This window comes from Rhineura floridana, chromosome 8, assembly GCF_030035675.1.
Source record: "Rhineura floridana isolate rRhiFlo1 chromosome 8, rRhiFlo1.hap2, whole genome shotgun sequence".
Classification (NCBI taxonomy): Eukaryota; Metazoa; Chordata; class Lepidosauria; order Squamata; family Rhineuridae; genus Rhineura; species Rhineura floridana.
The window spans coordinates 108613967-108637031 of NC_084487.1; the positions used below are offsets into that span (position 1 = coordinate 108613967).

Here is a 23065-nt window from a genome sequence, read left to right on the forward strand (position 1 = left end):
AACTCTGATCAGCCTCAGCTAGCATGGTAAATGGTCATGGGTTAATGGGTATCTAGAAGACACGATGTTGGCTACCCTTGGCCTATACAGTGAGGTTTCTGGTAGCAAGGAACCTGCTATCAAAAAAAATTAATTACATACAAACACACTTATTATAGTAGATATTCTATAGGCGGCATTTTCCATTTATTTTTTAAAGTAGGGGTGGGGAACCTTTTGGGCCTGTTGAGCCAGATTGTTATCTGTCCCCCTGCCTCATGGACCAACTTTGACAGGTGGGTGGGACAACCCACCTGTAAACCACCTGATGGCATTATGCTGTCACATGATTGGCAGATGGGTTGTCCCCACAGACATACCTGTCAAAGTCCTGTGTTCCCTGGTTCCTGACAGCCAGCAGGTTGTCGGGTGATTAGGAACTGCAGTACAAGAGGCTTTACCAGCCTTGTTCTCAGCACTTGGGAAGCACCGACCATAGAGCTGGCAAAGCACTTTCCAGCAAATTTGAACTCGCCAACCACCAGCTATGGGCGGGTGAGTTCAACCCTGCTTTCTGCAGGGGTCAGTAGCATGAAGTGGTTTGTATTGAAACCGCTGCTAAAACAGAGGGGGGAAAGCTCTGTTTCAGCTGGTGTTTCAGTTCAACCAGCTTCCTCCTGCTATTGGAGCAGGGTATGTTTCCAGCTGATGGGCAATGGGAGTACACCTTGCCCCAGCAAAGGAACAATCAGGAACTTACTTTAAGCTCCCAGTTGTGCCTTTGTAATCGCATTGGTATCTGTCCCACAGCTGATGTCACATGTGACATCAGGTATGGGGTAGATGGCTGGGGTTTGAAGGATACATTCCCAGGCCTAATTGGAACCTCTGCCAGGCCAAATTTGGTGTGCAGGTCAGAGGCTCCCCACTGTTTTAAAAGCATAGATGTGCTTTTGCACAGAAGTTTGCCATCTATGTAAACTTACCATCTCTGCAAGCACAAGTATGGTGTCTATGCCAAGGATGTAAGAAGGCAGCGGTTTCTGTTCCGACCTGTATTTGTCACAATCAGGGCTGTTTGTGTTTCACTGCATTTTGGTTTCCTCCAAATACTACTTATTTGTGTCACTGTCTGCTATTTACATAACTTGCGTAACTTACATCCATTTTAATGTAAAGAAAACATCAAAACAATGTTAAAAAAAGTAATTCATTATGTATTGTTTGTGAATTAAAAAACCACAGTGATGTGAACGAATACCGGTTGTATTTGCTTGACTGATTTCCACTTTTGACCACAGACAAACACACAAATGGCAGCAGTTTCTGCCTCCTTTGCCATTTTTGTCAGTATTCTCCCACATCCTTAGTCAGTGCCATCATGTATCATTCTGATTTTTTTTATCCTCAGATTATGCCACAAGACTTTCAGCAATGCCAACATTATTTCAATAGCTGTAGACAAATCCATCTACTTGGCAAAGAAGAACAGCTATTTTGTGGAAATTTGGGATAAAAAGACGGAGAAACTTTGTGAACTAATCGACTGTGTGCATTTTCTAAAGTGAGTGTTTGATATTTTGTGTAGAGGAGTCACAGAAACGAAAGCCATTTTTTAGCCAGAGTATGGATTTACAGCAAAATAACCTCAGGAACCACACTAAAAGAGCACGAACCCAGCATACATTGGCTGAATCTTTCTCTTTAATTCTTTTGTCCTCTGTCTCAGGCTGTTTGGCTGGTCCATTAAGGCAGTATGCCTTACCTAATTTATTTAGGAGTTGCTTTTCTGTTCAAAACAAAACAATAGAAAAAACAATAGTGTCATAGAAAAAACTAAACACATAGCTGAAACAACTAAAACCAACCATATAAAATAGTCTATTTAGAAAGATTTTTAGATTCCTTGGAATTTAGGTATTTGATGTATCAAGTACCTTAAAAGCCCAAACACCGCTGCCCCGTCCTGGTGAATGCAACATTGCCACCATCAAAAGAGTGCCCCCACATGAAATAAGAGGTATCCCACATATGTCCTTTACATCAGGGGTTGGGAGCCTTTGGTCCTCCAGATGCTGATTGATTCCAGCTCCCATCAACCCCATGTCACAAGTTGCTCACCCCTGTCTTACAGGGTAATTGGTCAAGGGGAGGGAGGAGGGAAGGATAAAGCATCATGTTACAGGAGCAGCACTGACAAATAACCATCAGTGCTCGATCTATAAACTGAGCAATGCTTGAGTAGGTTAGGACCTCATGTCCTCTGACTAGGAAACCCTTTCTCCTAATCCTAGATGTGCAAGTTCTGCTTGTTGTTCATTATTGAGGAAAAGCACTCCATATATGGTCAAAGGCATTAACTCCTTTATATTTTCCATCATATGTTTAATGTTAGAGCAGAACTAAATGTTATAAGGAAAATGGAGCTGCTGCTGAAAATGGCATAGCCTATATCAAGTTCCTCTTCCTTAATCTGCAACATGTAATAATAGAAACACATGATGTCACATCATGTGTGTTATCCCGCCTCCATTTCACATTATTGAGCAGTGTGGTGTAGTGGTTAAGGTGCTGGACTACTACCTGGGAGACCAGAGTTCGAATCCCGACATAGCCATGAAGCTCACTGGGTGACCTTGGGCCAGTCACTGCCTCTCAGCCTCAGAGGGAGGCAATGGTAAACCCCCTCTGAATACCACTTACCATGAAAGCCCTATTCATAGGGTCGCCATAAGTCGGGATCGACTTGAAGGCAATCCATTTCCATTTCAAGGTATCAGTGAGGTGGGGGAGAGAAACAACATTATGATTGTTACCTTAACAAGGGAAAGGAAGGACAGCTTGGCACAGGGTTGCCATTTTTGTCATCAGCCCCAGGTTCATCATGGCATTTAGTTATGCCTTTTCCGTAGAGACCTTATCCCAGTCTCTGTCTGTGTTGGAATTGCTTTTTAAGATCTTTTTAAAGCTTTTTTTTAAAGATGTTTTAAAAGTTTTTTTTAACGTGTTTAAATATGCCTTGTCTTACTATATTTTAGAGTCTGTTTTTATGATTTTTAGGGTGTTTTTAGTGTTTTGTATACCACCCTGGGCTCCTACTGGGAGAAAGGGCAGGATATAAATTTAATAAATAAATAATAAAAATAAATAAATAAATAGAAATAGCTTCCAGAAACTAAGCTCTACTAGTAAGAGATTGCTTCTAGATGTTCTGTTTGTTGGATATTTATCCTGATTTGTTTGGACAAAATATGCACAGAGGTTATACAGTGTTGCCATCAAGTGGTAGTTATCCCAAACATTCTAGTGCTTCTCCCTGTCACTTTTCTTATTGGAAAAAGTTTGTTGTTTTAAAGTAGATTTGTTGCTCAAGAGCTCAATAGTGCTTTTGCTATTTATCACAATGTACCTACTTTCTTGGGGGATGATTATGAAGTTGCACTTTATTACAAGAAGGGTATATACTATCTGAACGAGTGAGAGATCTGCTCACAGTCTGGAAGCAACCAGAGTTTGCTAGATGGACTGTTTTTCGTCTTCTAAATGATATTGAAAAAGGAATGGCCAAAGTGTAGTTCAAAGCATTTCTGTCCTTCAGTTAAACCAATGGCCACTTTATAAGATCTTACTTCATATGGTGTCAAGTAGCGGATGCTTACAAGAAAATATACAGGAAACAAAAGGGAGGATGTGATCCAGTGCAACTTTGACATAAAATGTCATCATATTGTTTCAGAGAGGAGGTGCCAAAACTGAATAAAGAATCAAAACAAAAACTCGCCTATCCAGGAAGAGTGAAAAGCATCTGCCTGCAGAAGAATACAGCACTATGGATTGGCACAGGGGGAGGGCATATCTTATTGCTTGACCTCTCCACACGTTGTCCCATAAGAATAATAAGTGATTTCTGTCATTCTGTTAGATTCATGACGACAGCCCAGTTAGGTAAGTGAAGGATTCACAGAAAATCATCTTGTTCCCAGGAATAAAATGTTTGTTTGTTTGTTTGTCCTCTGCTTCCTTCAAGGAACTAAGAGCAATATTTTAGACACACAGCTTGTAAAGGAGGCTAGGCAAACATGTTTACCACTTTAATTTTACATTTTGTGTGTGCGTGTATATGAGAAAGCTGGGCAATCTTTAATGTGCCAAACTAACCATTTTAATTGATTTCTTCCGTACAATAACGACTTAACAAAAACAAAAAATCCTTCAGCTAATGCACAATAGTATAATAAAAATAGTTTTTACGAAAAGAGTACAGCTGTATGACTCAAAATAATACAACCTCTTTTTAGACAGATAGCATCAATTCATCTCTCCTTTCGTCCCCCCTTTTTTTGCTTTTATCATTTTTTCCAAATTTTCTGAGTTATGACCAAATATGTGTCCCTAAAAATAGTAAATAAGGAATAGCTTCAAACTTTTTAAGCCCTTCTTCAGTGATGGCAACATAAAATCTCAGCAGCAGAAAGGAAGAGTAGAGATCTCAGCAGCAGGAGAGGGAAAAACTCTTTCAGCAGCAGAGCAAAAGTACTTGAGTCAAGCAAAACTGTTCTGCTGCTTGGAATTCACCCACTCCCCTGGTGCTGATTTTAGAACTTTGTTCTTAATGCCATTTTCATTATTCCACCCCTGAGAAAGGAACTGTGAGGCTCATGATTTGGAAGCCTATTAATGGAACACCATGAAACAGAACAAGTGAAATGATACCGTCAGGCAAGTTTAGATAAAAAATCCCTGTGGTCAGCATACTGAAACATGGGAAGCTGCCTTATCCTGAGTCAGACCCATTGGTCCATCTAGCTCAGTATTGTCTGCACTGACTGGCGGCAGCTCTCCAAGCTTTCAGACAGGTTCACGCCCAGCCCGACCTGAAGACTGAATTTGGGGCCTTCTGCATGCAACGCAGATGCTCTACTTCTGAGCTATGACCGTCCCCATGTACATGTACCGTCTTTGCCTCAGTTGCATTGGAACATAATCCAGATTATGTACATAAACCCAGAGGATGGGGAGAAATTCAATTTAGTTCACATTTAAAGGCAAACTTAACAAATAAAAAGCAGCCATCCTTCAAAATGCACACTGCTCTGAATTTTGTGATGCAGTTCTCTAGTCAAGTAATGTGTACAAAAAATGCTTGTATTAGGGTAACATGCATAAAAATGTATGCATTAGTGAAAATAGCATGCAAAATTAATTATATTAGGGGAAATTGTTTGCAAAACTGTATATTAAGATTGCGTACAAAGATATATATATTTGGAGAAATTTGCACTAAAATGCTGCTGAATTTTTATGTAAACCTTTTTTTTAAAAAAAATCACAAACTGAAGTGGAAATTGAATTTATGGTTGGAAAAATGAGAAACTGAGAGAACGAAAATTGACAGATTCATCCATCCCTAATATAGATATAGCCACTTTGAAGTATGTTCTGTTCAAATTAGTAGAGCTCAAAAACAAATATATTTATTTTTCAAGTTTTATTAATCACTTTTTCATGTGTGCAAGTTTTCATGGTGATGGAAAGAAGGTAAAAAAATGCACTGGCCTGATTCACACGTAACCCTGAACCATGGTTTAGCATGAATGTGCAAGCATGCAGGTTCCTGGAGAGGAGATGGTTGTACTCTTCCCCCAGTCGTCCTGCTGCCGTGTTACCTAATGTGTCATCCAAACACAGGTTTGTGGTTTGTTCTTGGTTTACAGCTCTGGAAGGAACAACCCACAAGATTGAGTTCAGATGATACCCTAAGCCAAGCCATGGCTTAGCCCCAATGAGCTCGGCAAGCGGAGGACCAAGGGAGGAGTGCAGTGGTCATGATCTCCTCTCTGGGGACCCATACATTTATGCTAAGCTATGGTTTGGATTAGCATTATATGCAAACTGAGCTAATAGCCCACTAAAACAGCCAAAACAATTATGGCAAAACTAGCAATAGCAGACTCAGATACTAGTCTCTAAAGATACAATCCAATATCCATTTTCCTGCGAGGAAGCCCCACTGAACTCAGGGGACTTGCTTCTAAGTAGACATGTATAGGGTTGTGCTGTAAAGGACTGGTAGAACCTTTGAGATAAATGTATATGAGTTTATTTGCTTTCAGCAACTTTCCCTTATTGTTTGAATCATTACAGTTGTAAGGAAAATGTCCCCCCCCCCAAAAAAAAGTGAGAACAGACCAAGGTTTACATGAGTGCTAAAATACAACATGTGGAGAAATTAAGTTTGATAAATGGGAAGATATTTGAACCCTCAGATTAAAACAGAGATCTGTTCACTACATTCTATGATTAAAATGTAATTTATATTAATTGAGCAAGGTTACATTGCTTGGGGGGAACACTTGCACTCTCCAGTGCCCAAGATACATGTTAATAAGGACCTTTGTCATTGATCTACCTGCATTATTCTTATAGTGCAATCCTATACATGCCTATTCAGAAGCAAGTCTCATTGTTTTTAGTGGAAACTTCCCTGTCCCGTCCCACCAAAAAAAACCCTGTCAAAGGGTGTCAGGAGAGGCTGCAATCAAAAGGGGTAGAAAAATCCACTTACCTCAGCAGGTGCTTGCATGGAAGTGCTTTCCTCTTGCACACAGGATGAATTGGATCCAAGCCAATGTACTGTTAATACTGATAAACTGTTTTGTTACAAATGAAAATTCAGTTAAGAATATTGGATGTTTTACTTTTTTTGTTTGGCAATAGGGAGCCTCAAGAATGTTGTTCTAGTGTTGGGCTACTGCCATAAAGGTGATAGTGAAGACAACAAATATGCCAAAGGTAAGGATTAGTGACTTCTGTTATGCAGAGTACTTCACCCTCTATATAAACATTCTGCTTTTAAAGGTATCTGTAAACGTCTTATGAGATTATGCAGTGGTAGCCTTTTCACTGCTGTTTGTTCTGTCTTCTGTTTTTGCAGACCCTTGGCAAATTTATGTTATGCAATGTCACTAATACACAACAGAAAGCCCCATATAGTCTTTGTGGAGACCACTTCCATGTACCCAAAGTTTTAATATGCTACACAGCTTGCTAATTAACTGCAAGTGCAATGCTATGCATGTTAACCCAGAAGTAAGTTCCATGGGACTTGTTCCCTGATAAGTGTGTGTAGGATTGCAGCCTACTGCTTTAATTGCTGATTAAAACACTCCATAAGATGGCTGTTGTTAGCTCCACCAGTCATACATGGCCCAGCTCAGATGTAATTGGAAACCATGTTTTTTTGCTATATAAACAACTCTGCATGATTGTGTTCCTCACTTTTCACTGCTCTCCCATGAACCAGAGAAGGGAATAACTAAAGTTCTCTCTTTTGCTTTGGAACTAGCCACAATTCCCCTTGATGTCCAGCTTGCAGCTACTCCTTAAAAAGCCCACCCTGTACCCAATGATGTGTAATAACTAGTTGCCAGTTGCCACTCCAGTACCCTGTTTTGGGAGAAGGTGATGGAGAGAGTAGTGGCAGAGCAAGTGTTGCTGGATCACACTGATGATCTGGGTCCTCTTCAGTCTGGGTTTGGGCCTCGGTTTGCGACTGAATCAGCCTTGATTACCCTGATTGATGACCTGGGAGACGGGCGGAGGAGTGTAACCCTGTTAGTCTTACTTTATTTGTTTAGAAAATTGCTTTCTAGTCAGAGAATCTTGAAATGATGTACAAACAATAAAAATCAAATATAATAGGACATAATTTCAAAACAAAAAGAAAGTACTTAGTCTCTCAGCAGCATTTGATACCATTGGCCATGGTACCCTCCTAGATTGACTGTGTAGGACAGGTATCGGAGGCACTGTACTACATTGGTGTCATTCCGACTTGCATGGTAGCAGGTAGCATTGAGGGAGTGTTCTTTGACTCCTTGGTACCTGTGCTGTGGGGTTCCACAGTGCACTATTTTGTCCCCAATGCTATTTAACATCTATATGAAGCCAGTGGGAGTGGCCGTTAGGAGTTTTGGAGCATGGTGCCATTGGCATGCTGCTGACATGCAGCTGTACTTCCCCATAGCATTCGAATCAGGGGAGGCTGTGCAAGCTTAGGGCACTGTGAACTGGATGAGGGCCAATAAACAAAGTTTGAATCCTGGAAAGATGTAGGTTCTGTGGATAGGTGGTTCCTGTGTATAGAAGATAGGCCAGTCGTCTGTTCTGGATAGGGCTGCACTTCTTCTAAAAGAGCAGATATGTAGCTTGGGAGTACTCCTGGATACATTGTTGTCATTAGAGGCCCAAGTTACCTCGGTGGCTAGAAATACATTTTACCAGGTTCATCTGGTATGCCACCTATGGCTGTATCTGGATCAGGATATTTTGGCCACTGTAGTCCATGCATTGGTAACCTTAAGACTGGATTACTACAACGTCCTCTGTGTGGGGCTGACCTTGGGCCTGGTTTGGAAGCTCCAGCTGGTGCAGAATGCAGTGGCTAGACTGCTGATGGGGGTAGATAGTCGACAGCAGGTGACATCTCTGCTAAAACATCTACACAGGCTACCCATATGGTACTGGGCCATGTTCAGTGCTCTTGTGTTGATATGTAAAGCCGTGAACACTTGGGTCCGGGATACCTTAAGGACCACCTGAGCCTTTATATCCCAGCCTAAACACTGAGATCATCCAGAGTAGTGCTGTTAATTTCACCTATGCTACAGAGGCCCAATTGGCCTCAGACAGAAGTTGGACATTTAGTGTTGCCGATCCCCTGCTGTGGAACACTTTTCCAGCAGAGAATCAGCAGGCATCCTCACTTTTGACTTTTTTATGCCAGTAAGCCTATGCAGTAGTTTAAGCATGCAAAAGTGATACACACCAGAAAGTAACAGATTTGTCCATCCCTATACCCAGTTCTGAGGCAGAGGTCTTTCCCAGTCTAAGTATTTGGGACCTGCTCCATGCAACCCCTTAAAGGGCTGGTTCTGCCTGGTTACAATTTCAGTCTTTTCTCATGTCAGGCAACCATGATAACTGCTTCATTTACAGATACCATAGAACTCTAGGACTAAGTAAGAATACTGCTTGCACGTGGGCCTCATGTATGCTAGATTTTCCTTTCCAGACCATGAAAAAGAAGCTTGGAGACAGTTTTGTCCAAATGGATCTGCTGCCATTGGCCCCCATCTTAACACTCAGTCCTTTAAACAATGTGCTAGTTATTAATAGTGTAAACCTGTGCCTGTAGGTTCTGTTGCATTCAGTGGGAGTTTTCCCCAATTAAGTATGCATAGGATTGCAGCCTAAGTGTCTGTTTATAGTAGTTCAGCTCCTGTTTCTAAAAAAAAATCACTTAGTTAAAAATATGCTTCAGATATTTTTTATTTTAACATTTTCAGCCATTTCCCCCTCAATTTGTTCACAGGAATACAGTCGTTTCTGTCTGTATGGGACATTAATCTGCCACATGAAGTGCAAAATCTGAGAAAACATATTGAGAGAAGACAAGAGTTAGCAGAAAAAATGAAGAATTTTTCATTGGATTAACTAGCTGGACATTTATTTCACAGGACTTGTATGGGAAGGTTCTGTGCTCGCTCCATTGAAGTGTGCAGCATAAATGCTTGTCAGAATACACCAACACTGGCTTTGTTGAAAATACAAAGAATATTAGCGACAGGGCAGTATTATCCTTTTTCCAACGCCACGGGGGGAAAAACCTCAAACTGTAATATATAAACTGAACTCCTTTCATCTGGTTTTTGATGTCATTTATAGCACTCCAAGTTAGAGTAATTCCACCATCCCATACTGTATTTATAGTGTATGTAAGTATATGTAATTGAATAATATTTTATATACTTTGTAACTTTTTGAAGCATTATGATATCAATAAAGAAATGTTACAGAGCGGTGCAACTATTTAAATGTAGGAAGTTGAACAGATCCTTTTTGGGGGTGTGTGTAAAACTACTCAGATAAATACTGTATACAGAGTTGTATTCCTCTAGGTCCTACTCAGAGTAGACCCACAGAAATTAATGAACCTAGAGTAGTTGTCCATTAACTTGAATGGGTCTACTGTGAGTAGGACTAGCACTGTATAACTGTACACAGTTTATTATTCATTTGCATACCTGAGTACTGGGTTCCAGATCCTGCTGTAAATAAAATAGTTAATACCAATATGTGTGCTTGCTGTTTCAGGTGTTACCATCCAGTCAAATATTAAGTACTTGCTGTATAATCTTGCAACAGAACTTTGCTCTTTGCTTTTCCTAAATATATAGGGTGATAGCCAGCTAAGTCATACTCAGAGTAGACCCACTGAAATCAATGGATTTAAGTAACATATGCCCATTGATTTCAGTGGATCTACTCTGAGTATAACTTAGTCTAGATCTAATCCTATGGATGACTTCCAACTAACAGTGCAAGTCTAATTATGGGTTGAATCCAATGAAGTTGTCCCATTAGCGCAAGGACTTCTGCCTGCACAATGGGACTTCTTCCTGCATACCCTCAAATCTGCTGTGGAGTGTTGATGGGACCTCAGAAAAGATTCGGGAGTGCATTTGAGGGAAGGGAGAGGAAGGCCTATTGCGCAAGCAGCAGTCCCTTGTGCTAATGAGATGACTTTGTCAGATACAATCCCCTGTCTACTTAGAAACAAGTCCTATTGAATTCAATGGTGTTTACTCATGGGCAAGTGCTCTTAAGGTTGTAGCCTGAGTTAGCTGTATTTAGGTCCCATTGAAATCAGTTGGACCTAAAATCAACTAATGTAATCCATTTCCCTGTCAACCTGTTTTAAGCACTTTAGATTGCTATTGTTGTGTGAAGGCAATCATGACTTTGTGACTTGATTCTCTGTTGCATAGCACTAACATATTCCTGCCAGGATGCTCTTTCCCCCTTCCCACATTCTTCAGTAACAAGCTTTTATTTAATTGTGATGTTCTACTTGCTATCTCACACCATACACTTTTCCCCTATACAGTAGGGCCCCACTTTACAGCATTCCGCTAATACAGCAGTTGTGAATTGTAGACAGGCCCTGCTTTACAGCGCTTGTTCCGCTTTTATGGCTTTTTTTTGCCGCCGGGCACCATTTTGGTCAATGTAAGTCAATGGGATCTGCTTTATAGCGGTTTTTGCTTTACAGCGGGGGTCCGGAACGTAACCCACTGTATGAGCGGGGCCCTACTGTAACAAGCTGGAATTATAAAAGGGGCAATATCTTATACTTTTAAACAGTCGTTCTCACTAATAAACTAATGGCTTACTCAGGAGGTGCTGAGAAAGAACCATTGTCCATTTTTTATCTATCTGTAATGTTATGACTGTATGCAGATTCAGGATTGTGAAGATCTGCTTGAATTCATTCTTGTTTATCTACTGTAAATGTTCTATGTGTATGTATAATTAAAAACTGTACATCATTATTATGTAATAAAAATATGTAATAAAATCATTTGGAACATAGCTTTCACAGATAGTGTATGTTTTACCATATTACATGTGATATGCAAGCTGAGTGAAATCAAATTGTTCTCAGTAAGTCAAAATAATGAGATAATTTATGTGTAGCACTTAGAACACAATTATATAGAACACTTATAATTATAAAAATACAATATATTAAAGAGTAGGGTGTATCAGTTTTGTGTGGAGGCTAAATGAGGTGATTTAGAATGATTGGGAGGGGGAGAGTATAACCAAGAATACACACCATTTGACCAAAGAGCAAGAAACCAAGCCCTTCCCCCATTAGGGACTATGGAAGAAAGCGAGTCCCTTTTACTTCCCTCACAAAAGGCCCCTGGAATTTGGCAGGCTTTGTAGTGAAAGCAGGGAGTTCCACTCCTCCTACTTTTACTGTCCCAGGAATCAATCCCCAGCCTTGGGCAATTGATCCTAGCAATCCGGGTCTGCTAAAGTTGTGTATGCGTACTGCCACCACCCTTCTATTGTTTAGTTACTCGGGGGCAAAGGGATCCCCAGAGCCCACTGAACACCTGAGCCTCTCAGGACCAGAGGCTAGATACCCTCCTGGCCCCTTCAGAGATCTTAGGCGAATACGTTCCTCTAGTACACGGTAGTATGGTCAAGTGGCCAGGACTGAAATTAGGAACTGAGCCCTTTCTCTGGAATAAACACACATTGCTTTAAAATAATTAAAGTTTATTAAAAAAGAAAAATAAGAAAAGGAATAAAGGGTACAAAAGGTAAAAGGTACATACAAATAATTTGAAGCAGCAAATCAATCCTAGAACCATACACCCAAAGGGGCAAGGTATATAACAAAACAGGTTAAAAAGGGTTCTTGGCACAAAACAAAATAACAAAGCTAACTACCTCAGCTATACTCACAAAGCTTGAGATCTTTCTGTAGTTAGCATCCTTCCCCTCAGGGACTGTCAGTCAGGATAGATAATGGAGCCACCACAGAGCATCACCATAAGCAAGGTGGTGCCCACAAGTGGAACGCAGCCCAGAGTCCGAGGCCTCCTCTTATGGAGAAAATCCCTGCCTCAGCCAGAGACAATCACCTAATTAACATTTTCATCAAAGGAATGATGAAATGATGTTCCCACAGCACCTGGCGCCGTTCCTCTTGGTTTCTCATAACAAGCCGAAGGAGTTTTACGGCCTTGACGGAACCAGGCCCCTCTTACTGATAGAGAGGTGCCAAATTGCTGCAAGCTGATACAGCTGGGCTGTAAAATCACCAGGTCACCGGGATGGGAAAATATACAAAAAGTTTAACTGTTTACAGCAAGTGACCCAGGAAAATAATTAAGGGGAGAAATCCCCTGAAAGCTTTTTTTTTAAAAAAAAATAGCCAATTTATTGGTAAACCCATGTTAGGGGAACAGGCTGGCATGACAGGCTTAATCCACTCTCTGTTGACCATTGTACTGTACTGTCACTGAGTGTTTTTCCATCAAGTCTGAAAGTCTGGAAAGTTACAAGAAGTGTCTGGAGAAGCAGCCTTATCTGCTGTGCCTGGCCTGAGAGAGCAGACATCCAAGGCCAGTAGTTGTCATGGTAATGGGAGATAACAGCTTGGGAAAAGGTCTAACTGTTGATGTTAGAGTGCTGTCTGTGTCTTTCTTACTTTTGCTTTTGAAGAGGGAAGAAGGGCGGGAACAATGCCTTTGACCGTAATGTCTTAGTAAAGACTCTTAAAACTTTCTCAAGCCTCTGTGAAGTTTCTTGCTCAACTTAACTCCAAAGTAACGAGCGCTGTCACGCAACAGCGCTCACACATCAACACTCTCGAGGGCCTACTGTGCCTGTAAATTCATCCACTTGAGCCAAAATATAGTGAATTTTAGATTGCCCATTGTGGTGAATGGGAACCACATAGCTTCATTTTATATAAAGCAATTCAGAATCAAAACACAGTTCAAAGCAGAGTTGAGAGCACAGAGTGATTCAGAAATATATCAGAATTTTTTAAAAAACGACTTCCGGGAAGGGTGACTTAGCCTGTGCCTGCTTTTGAGACGGGCTCCTGCCTCAAAAGAAGCTTATTCAGATATATCAGTCAGTTTTTTCTTTTTTTTTTTTGACTGATTAAACTTCTCCCGGGTAGGGAGAAACGAAGAGATTAACCTCAAAGCCTATTTTTGTTGGGACGACCAGATCTCATTAATTTATGGGATGAGGTCCAGCCGACGAAGGTGGGACGGATTTTCAACAGCAAGCTCTATCTGTTAAAGCGAAAGTTCATCTTATCTTCTAAGAGAGAACGCACTAACAGGCAAGCACCCTTCTTTCTATATTTTTCTTTTACTTGACTTAAATTGTTGCTGTTTAAAAGAGATTTGCCAGATTGATCGGTTTTTGACATCTCACTGGGGAGCCGTAACTTCTCTCTGCTACGCACTAATTAATAGCTTATCTCTGTTTTTGTTGCAAAAAGCTGTCCTGGATTTGCATTCTAAAGATACACACAGAAGAGGGATTTCTATTCCAGATTTTTATTTTGAAAAATATTATACTGTTTTGAGACTACTCTCTTTTTGGTCTATTTTATTTTGACGAATCTGTTTCTTGACGATTGCCATTAATTGCTTCGATCCTGGGAACTGCATTTTGTTTACTTAACTATTGGAGAGATAAGGCTGTCTGCTCTGTTTTTACTGTGATGTCACCAAGTTTGGAGTATTAACCCAATTGTTGCTGAAATAAGAAGTGGTTTTCCTATATTTTTCTTTTAAAATGGCAATTAAGAAAGTGGCTGAGAATCTGGAAATAACTATGTTTCAGAGAATAATGAATGAGATTGAGATAACGAAAATTGAATTGAGTAAAATGAAGCAGGAGATTAAAGATATAAGGGTCCCTGTGAGAGAGGTGACCCTGGAAGGGGTCCCTGTGAGAGAGGAGACCCCGGAGATTGGAATAGGGGTCCCTGTGAGAGAGGAGACCCTGGAGACTGGAATAGGGGTCCCTGTGAGAGAGGAGATCCCGGAGATTGGAACAAACGTGGAACAGGAACAAGATTTGGAGTTTATGGACTTTAGAAATAAAATCTATTGTTTGGAACTTAATGTTATCTCTGAAGAAATTAATGAAGATTGTAGAGATAAAGTTATCAATGGCATGGATTATCTTCTGGACTGGAATGATGTGATGGAGCCCAATATAGAGAAAATCTATGGAATTAACTGCAGCCATGTGACAATGGAAAAACTTTTAAGAGATGACCCAGTGTATTTTGAAAAAAAGAACAGAGATATGATTTTACAGCAGTATTTCAGCAACTTATTCAGAATGGATGGCAAGAAAATATTTGGGATAGAGGTAATTCCCATCAGACTCTTATTATATGACTATGGCTTTGACAGCAAGATTATTATGGAATACTGATAATGGAAGATTGGATATTGAAATTACTGGACTTAACAAGACTACTGAAGATGGAAGATGGAAAATGGAACTAATAGAGATAATAGAACAATGGCTACTGAAATTACTGAACCTAACAGATTCTGATGTGATGGATTAATTGAAATGTTTATTTTGACTATGGTTATGACAATAAGATTATCATAATTAGTAATGAGATGGATTAATCGATATGCTTATCTGGAAAAAAAAATTGATAGATATATTTCTTAAAGAATTGAAACCTCTCTTTGACTTTTTGTGGAAAGAATAAAGTAATGTTTATGAGATTTGATGATTAAGTAAGATAACTACTGGAGGAAAGTGATTTTATAATATGACTTAAGAGACAGGATTGCTATATATTATAGACTTATAACTGATTTGATCTTTGACAAATGGGAAGTCAATATTTTACTCTTTATTTTTTATTTTTGTTTTTTTTTTTTTTTTTCTTCTTTTCTTTTTTTCTTTTTGTTTAACTATTTTTGATTTTGTTTTTTGTCTTTGAATGTTTTATGATTTTGTCTTGTATGTTTTATGAAAATCTGAATAAAAATTATTGAAAAAAAAAAAAAAAAAGAATTTTTTAAAAAACATACAAATGCAAGGTGAATCTTGGGGTCCATGCACGTCCCTGTTAAATACTAAACATTTATCAATAAGCCTTTTTCACTCAGGAAAGCAGAATGTTTGAGTATCCTGGAAGACTGGGAAAGGGTTTTAGCAAGGATATTAACACAGTCTAATTGAGATGGAATTGCTGCTTCTGTCTTTGACAAGCAGCTTCTAGTTTGAAAATCTACTGGACTGGATACCTGAAGATGTCATAAACAAGTCGGGTGTTACATTATTCCTCACTGGTATCCGCATCTCCACCTCTCACCATGTGTGTGATCTAACTGATGATAGCACATTCTTTTCAGTGCCAGAGCCAGCACTACCATTAGGTAGTGTGAGGCAGCTGCCTAAGAGATTTGGGGGAGGGGCAGTGGAGAATTGAGGTGTTGGAGAACAGAACTATGTATGCCATGTGGCCTTCCCTGGACCCAGTAAGCTAGCCTGCTGTCCCATCAGTGTTTGAAGTAAGAGATGGCTGCCGGTGTGGTTGGTTGGTTTGTATGGAACAGAAGTCCTTTTGCCTCAGACGGCAAAATGTCACAGGCAGGCCCTGCGGTTCAGTTGGATTACGCATTTGTTTCTATGTGTGGGGAGATTTAGGTTGACAAGAGGTAGTCTCTACCTACTTTAAACTTTAAAGTGAATAGAAACTTTGTAGTTCAAGGTGTGCAAGGAGGTGCTGTGGCAGCTTAGGGTTAGGTGCTCTATGTGCGGCTTCCCTTGGGCTTAATACAGAAGCTGGTACAGCAGCTAAGTTGCAGACTGGGACATCCTGTTGACACCATATAGCTATTTGCTGAGGGAGCTGCACTGGCTGCCAATAGGTTCCTGGGCACAATTCACATATTTAAAGCCCTAAACAATTTGGCACCAGGTTATCTAGGGGACTGCCTTGCCCCATATATCCCTGTCTGGCAACTGCTGCTCAGATCAGGCACAGCTCAGAGTACCACATGCCCCCCAGAGGTGCACTTAGTTTGTACTAGAAACTGGGTTTGTAGTGTTGCAGTTCCAGCCCTCTGGAATCGATGACCAGGTGAAATTAGACAGGTCCCTAGCTTTCCCTACTGATTTATGGAATATTAATCATATATCTGTAGAAATAGTTTTGTTTTCAGAGTTTAATATTTGATATTTTAGCTTATTGTACACCATTTCAATAGCTTCTGGTTGGGAGGCAGTTTCTAAATCTGTAAAATAATAGTAGTAGTAATCTCTGACCAGAGCAGTTTAGGGGAAAGGCAAAGAGGTTTCCTGTTTAGCCTTTCATTAGCAGAATTATCCAAAGGAAATAGCTATATGTGTACCCACTTCTCACCTCACCGTAGACAATGTTTCTCAAGGTTTTGCATGGCACAGTCATACATTCCTCAAATTTTCAATCTTTCCCAAATTAGGACAAGCCTTCTATAGAGAAGTACAATGAGTTCCCAAATGCAGGAGAGAGTGAAAGGGAACAGCATGGGAAAAACACTGACCTTCGGTGCAATGAGAACTCCGTGGGCAGAACCACCTAACCAGGATGTCCTTATCTTGTTTGAATGTGGCTTCCTCCTCTTGCCAAATCCATGCAGGATGTTTCAAGTAGTGGGGGGGGGTGGAGGAAAAAATGATTCAGTTTGCATTGAAGGTGACCTACCTAAGTTGAACTTTCCAAAACAATATGTGAAGCAAAATGCAGCCATCTATCAAAGTTCATACTTCTCTGGATTTTACTGTACAGTTCTCCAGCCAAGTAATGTCTACAACATGTACATACTAGGGTAAGGTATGCATGAAATGCATAAATTAGTGAAAATAGCATACAAAAATGCATTATCTTAGGGACAATTGCGTACAAGAATGTGTATATTAGAACTTCACAGTAAAACGCTGATGAATTTTTATGAGGACATTTTTTAAAAAACCACAGACTGATGTGGCAATGTGGAGAACCGATGGTTAAGATGAGAAATATGAGAAACTGAAATGGACAGATTTGCCCACCCCAGGTCCAAGTTTCCCTGACTCCTTTTGCACCGCCTTCTCTTCATCTCTCACACCATGGCTCCAATCCCTCTCTCAGCAAGCTCCATGACTCTTTCCTAGGCTCCCACCACAATCCTAGTCCTGTGGTCCATTCCTACCCTCCCTGATCTATGCTCTCTGGTTAGCAGGAATAAGGGACTCAGAAATATTTGAGAACACTCTCATATGTTCATGTGATTCAAATCTCTATCAAAGAGTGGGTCTTTGCGAGGTGGATCATAAAATTTCGATTCATCAAATGAGGAGGACTAGGGCTGTTAATATAGATGCTTATTAACTGTGAATGCTCTGATGTTACTTATTTCTACCAAACAACACCAATTCTCCCCTGTACACTGTGATAGAGTCATATAATAGTAGAGTTGGAAGGGGCCTATAAGGCCATCAAGTCCAACCCCCTGCTCAATGCAGGAATCCAAATCAAAGCATTCCTGACAGATGGCTGTCCAGCTGCCTCTTTAATGCTTCCAGTGTCAGAGAGTCCACTACCTCTCTAGGTAATTGATTCCATTGTTGTATGGCTCTAACAGTTAGGAAGTTTTTTCTGATGTTCAGTTGAAATCTGGCTTCCTGCAACTTCCTGCAAAGCCTCATAGGGCTTTGTTTCCAGTTCCCTGATCATCCTTGTTGCCCTCCTCTGAACCCGTTCCAGTTTGTCTGCATCCTTCTTCAAGTGCGGCGACCAGAACTGGATGCAGTACTCAAGATGAGACCTAACCAGTGCTGAATAGAGGGGAACTAATACTTCACATAATTTGGAAACTATACTTCTGTTAATGCAGCCTAATATAGTATTTGCCTTTTTTGCAGCCACAGCACACTGTTGGCTCATATTCAGCTTGTGATCAACGACAATTCCAAGATCCTTCTCCCATGTCATATTGCTGAGCCAAGTATCCCCCATCTTATAACTGTGCATTTGGTTTCTTTTTCCTAAGTGTAGAACTTTGGATTTATCCCTGCTGAATTTCATTCTGTTGTTTTCAGCCCAATGCTCCAGACTATCAAGGTCCCTTTGAATTTTGTTTCTGTCTTCCATGGTATTAGCTGTGCCCCCCCATTTTGTATCATCTGCAGATTTGATAAGCATGCTCTGTACCTTCTAATCCAAGTCGTTAAAAGCACTCTTTGAGTACAATTCTGGAGCCAACTGTGGATCCACCTGATAGTTGTTCCATCCAGTCCACATTTAACTAGCTAATCAGAATATCATGGGGCACTTTGTCAAAAGCTTTGCTGAAGTCGAGATATATTATGTCCACAGCATTCCCACAGTCTATAAGGGAGGTTGGAATGGAAATGGACTGCATTCAAGTCGATCCCAACTTATGGTGATCCTATGAATAGGGTGTTCATGGTAGGCCGGTATTCGGAGGGGGTTTACCATTGCCTCCCTCTGAAGCTATTCCTCCCCAGCTGACTAGAGCCTACTCAGCTTGCCACAGCTGCACAAGCCAGCCCCCTCCTTGTCCACAACTGCCAGCTGTGGGGCAAATGGGCTCCTTGGGACTATGCAGCTTGCCCACAGCTGCACAGGTGGCAGGGCACGTAACCCCTGAGCCACTTGCTGTGGGGGTGATCTTTTGCTGGTCCATGACACCCAGGAAACATGAGCGGGGATTTGAAGTCACAGCGTCTGGACTCCCAGCCAGGCTGTCCTCCCCACTGTGCTATACCAACTGTCGTACAAGGGAAGTTACCTGATCACAAAATGAGATAAGATTAGTTTGGCAGGATTTGTTCATCATAAATCCATGTTGGCTCCTAGTAATCACTACATTGTTTTCAAGGTGCTTACAGATTGACTGCTTTATAATCTGCTCCACAATTTTTCCAGGGATTGATGTTAGGCTGACTGGTCTGTACATCAGTAGTTCCCCGGTTCCTCCTTTTTGCCCTTTTTGAAGATAGCTCTCCTCTAGTCGTCCTGCACTTCACCAGTCCTCCATGATTTCACAAAGATGATAGACAGTGGTTCTGAGAGTTCTTCAGCCAGTTCCTTCAAAACTCTAGGATGCAGTTTATCAGGCCCTGCCGATCTGAACTCATTCAAAGTGCTTAGGTATTCCTTGCCATTTGTCTATCAATCTCAAGCTCCAAACTTGCCCCTTCTACTTCATGTTTCCTGGGAGGGTCATACACCTGTTTTTGGGAGAAGACTGAGCCAAAGTAGGAATTGAGCACTTCTGCCTTTTCTTTGTCATCTGTTATCATTTTGCCATCCTCATTGTGTAGCTGTGCCACCATTTCTTTTCTCTGTCTTTTACTATGGACGTACCTGAAAAAAGCTTTTTGTTGCTTTTAGCATCCCTCGTTAGCCTCAGCTCATTCTCAGCTTTAGCCTTCCTGACGCCATCCCGGCAATTCCATGATACCTGCCTGTACTCTTCCTTTGTGGCCTGGCCTTCTTTCCACTTCCTGTATGTGTCCTTTTTTGTTTTCAGGTCATCTCTAAGCTTTTTTTGAAGCCACATTGGCTTCTTCTGCTGCTTCCCCCCCCTTTTTCCTTGTTGGAATTGCTTGCCATTGCACTTTTAGAATTTCCTTTTTTAGAAACTCCCACCCATCTTGGACTCCTTTTCTCATTAGGGTGGCTTGCCATGGAACTGTACTTACAATTGTTTGAGTTTATTAAAATTTATTATTTATTTATTATATCAATTTATATACCGCCCTTAGCGAAATAGCTCTCAGGGCGGTGAACAAACAAAATAAAATACAATATATCATAATAAAAATACAAAAACATATACAAACAAACAACAAAAAGCACAGCAAAAACAAAATAAATACTACAAAAATTAAAATACAGATTAAAAGATTAAAAAAGTTAAGAAGATTAAAATGCCTGGGAGCATAAAAAGGTCTTTACCTGGCGCCGAAAAGATGGAAGTGTAGGCGCCAGGCGTACCTCTTCGGGGAGGCTGTTCCACAACTCAGGGGCCACCACAGAAAAGGCCCTAGATCTCGTAACCACCCTCCGGGCTTCCCGATGGGTTGGTACCCGGAGGAGGGCCTTAGATTCTGAACGAAGTGAACGGGTAGGTTCATAGCGAGAGAGGCGTTCCACAAGGTATTGAGGTCCCACGCCGTGTAAGGCTTTATAGGTCAAAACCAGCAACTTGAATCTCGCCCGGAAGCAAATAGGAAGCCAGTGCAGACGCGCCAGGACAGGTGTTATATGCGAAGACCGACTGGTCCTCATCAATAATCTGGCAGCTTTCCTGAAGTCCAGGGTGTGCGTATGGCTACTCTCAGCCTTTGCTTCTGTTAAAATCAAGAATTCAAGTATGGTGTGGTCACTTTCCCCGTGGTTCCTGCAACTGCCACTTCATCCACCAAATCATCTCTATTGGTGATATTGGTACTTTTGTCTGTATTTTATCATGTCTCCCCCAAATCACCAAATATATTTCCAGTTTAATATAATCTATGATGATAGTGTACTTACTCAAAGTAAACCATATTTTCTTGCAATAAATCAAATATTTATTGATGGTTTATACACAAAATTTATAGTTTTGAACATATGTGTGGCTACTAAAGGTTTTTAGAACACTGCATGGTCCAGCTTATACAATTGCGTGAAGGGAAAGAGATCGGAAAGAGATCTTGTTATCTATTCAAGATGATGGGAGATGCCCAGTGTATTCTGCCTGACAGGAGGGAATGGGGAAGAGTCTGCATGTGTGGGGGCTGAAGATCCTATTTTATGTTAAAGTGCTGCTAAAAAGGACCTCAAAACTGAGAATGCAACTAGCACTCAGCTGCCAGGACTGCAGCCCTTATTAACACTTATTTGGGAGTTGATCACTCAACTTGTTGTTGTTGTTATGTGCCTCCAAGTCAACTACGACTTATGGCGACCCTATGAATCAGTGACCTCCAAGAGCATCTGTCATGAACCACCCTGTTCTGATCTTGTAAGTTCAGGTCTGTGGCTTCCTTTATGGAATCAATCCATCTCTTGTTTGGAAGTTGATCACTGAACTTACTTCTAAGTAAATATGCATAAGATCAGGCTATAGGCATTACTAACTTTCCTTGTCCAATTTCCACTTAGGTTATTAACCTTTCAACTGCTGGTTATATAGTTGGCTAACCAAATACATTGTACTGATTTTGACCTTTTCTATAAGTCGCATATAGAAATGCTGGTATTTATTATGGACATTTGATCCTTAACAACTTGTGGAATTCCAATAGTAAGAGAATAAAATCTGCAATTTAAGCCTGAACAAGAGAAATATAAAGCTATATGTGGGCTATAAGGGCCAAAGCAATGTAAGGTTCAGGGCAAAGTCTCAAAGTCAGGACATGTGCCATCACAGCATTGAAAGGCAACTAGGCCAAAATCCGAGGACAGGGCCTGTGTAGAAACCAAGAAAAAATGAATCACTGTTGATGAAACCTAGGTGAGGCAGTGCAAAGGGTGACAATCCAAAAGTTGGTGATGGCCTTGAGGGAAATATGGCTCTTGCCCCCCTCATAATGCTAATGTCGGGGTAGGGGCTTCCTTGTAGGAGAGGACTGGTGGATAAAAGCAAGTGCTTTCCCTGTCCACCAGTTCTCCTCAGCCAGTTTTCCACTCCCCTGGTGTTTTTCTCCAACCCTTTTCTGAAACCTGAAGTAAATCTAGCAGAAAGGGAAATGGCCTGGGACAGGAGAGGATTTGTGGGCACAGGAGAGGTTAAGCTCATCTGAGTCCTCCCCAGTAAAGTGCCCATGGACTGTGTATTCTCATTATCTTGTCAAATGTGTGTAAGTCCCTTGGAAGCAATCAAGATTTCCTATGAAGGGGGTATAGCACGGGGGTAGCCAATGTGGTGCTCTCCAGATATTGTAGACCACAACTCCCATCATCTCTGTCCATTGGCCACACTACTACAGCTAAAGGGAGTTGAAGGCCAAAATATCTGGAGGGCACCATGTTGACTATACCCAATATAGTATATATTTTGAATACAGAGGGTCCTTGGTGTAATTCCCAGCATCTCCCACTAAAAAGATCATGGGTAGTAGGCCTGGAGAAACTGCAGACATTTATGGAATCCACTGCCAGTCACACTGGACAGTACCAATCAAACTAACTATAGCATATGTTCATATGTTCATAAAAAGCTTCAGCACCACAAACAAAGCTTTAGAAAGTGCTCTTCAGGCAAGGACAAGTTCCGGAAAGTGGCAAACCCACCTTTATGCCATTCCTGATGGGCCTTTTTAAAAAATCTATTTACTTTTTTATTGCACTTCCTAGAGTTTTGATGCTCAGATAACGACAGCAGTAAAGGGACGCTGTGGCAATAGCATTTTGCCAACTTGTGACAGGACAATGATGAATCAGAAGCACCTGTGCAATCCTTGAGACTGTCTCAAGAAGTAACAGCCAACACCAACCTTATAGATCTAGCTGAGCTTGGAGGAAAAACATATTTTTTGCTTTAGGCAAATTAGCTGTTTACTCAGCTATCACTCCTGTGGATTCCAGCATATTAAGGAAATGAGAGGGGACAATGCGGGGGAGTAGTAGGTTATAAAAAGCTAGAGGAAGATGGAAACATCTCAGTCTTGAGCAGTGACCAACCTCCAC

At 40.9% G+C, this 23065-nt stretch overlaps 1 protein-coding gene across 5 annotated transcripts in view; it reads left to right on the forward strand.

Moving 5' to 3' along the window:
- The window catches only part of LRRK2 (leucine rich repeat kinase 2), a 149538-nt gene extending 138203 nt beyond the window's left edge, over nucleotides 1–11335 (forward strand). For all 5 annotated transcript variants that reach the window (XM_061640340.1, XM_061640342.1, XM_061640341.1 and 2 more), the window contains 4 exons: nucleotides 1391–1543; nucleotides 3716–3924; nucleotides 6697–6771; nucleotides 9353–11335. In XM_061640340.1, the coding sequence (XP_061496324.1) occupies nucleotides 1391–1543; nucleotides 3716–3924; nucleotides 6697–6771; nucleotides 9353–9474 (559 nt within the window). In that variant the 3' untranslated portion in view covers nucleotides 9475–11335. The remainder of the gene's footprint in view (nucleotides 1–1390; nucleotides 1544–3715; nucleotides 3925–6696; nucleotides 6772–9352) is intronic.
- Nucleotides 11336–23065: the final 11730 nt, after the last annotated feature.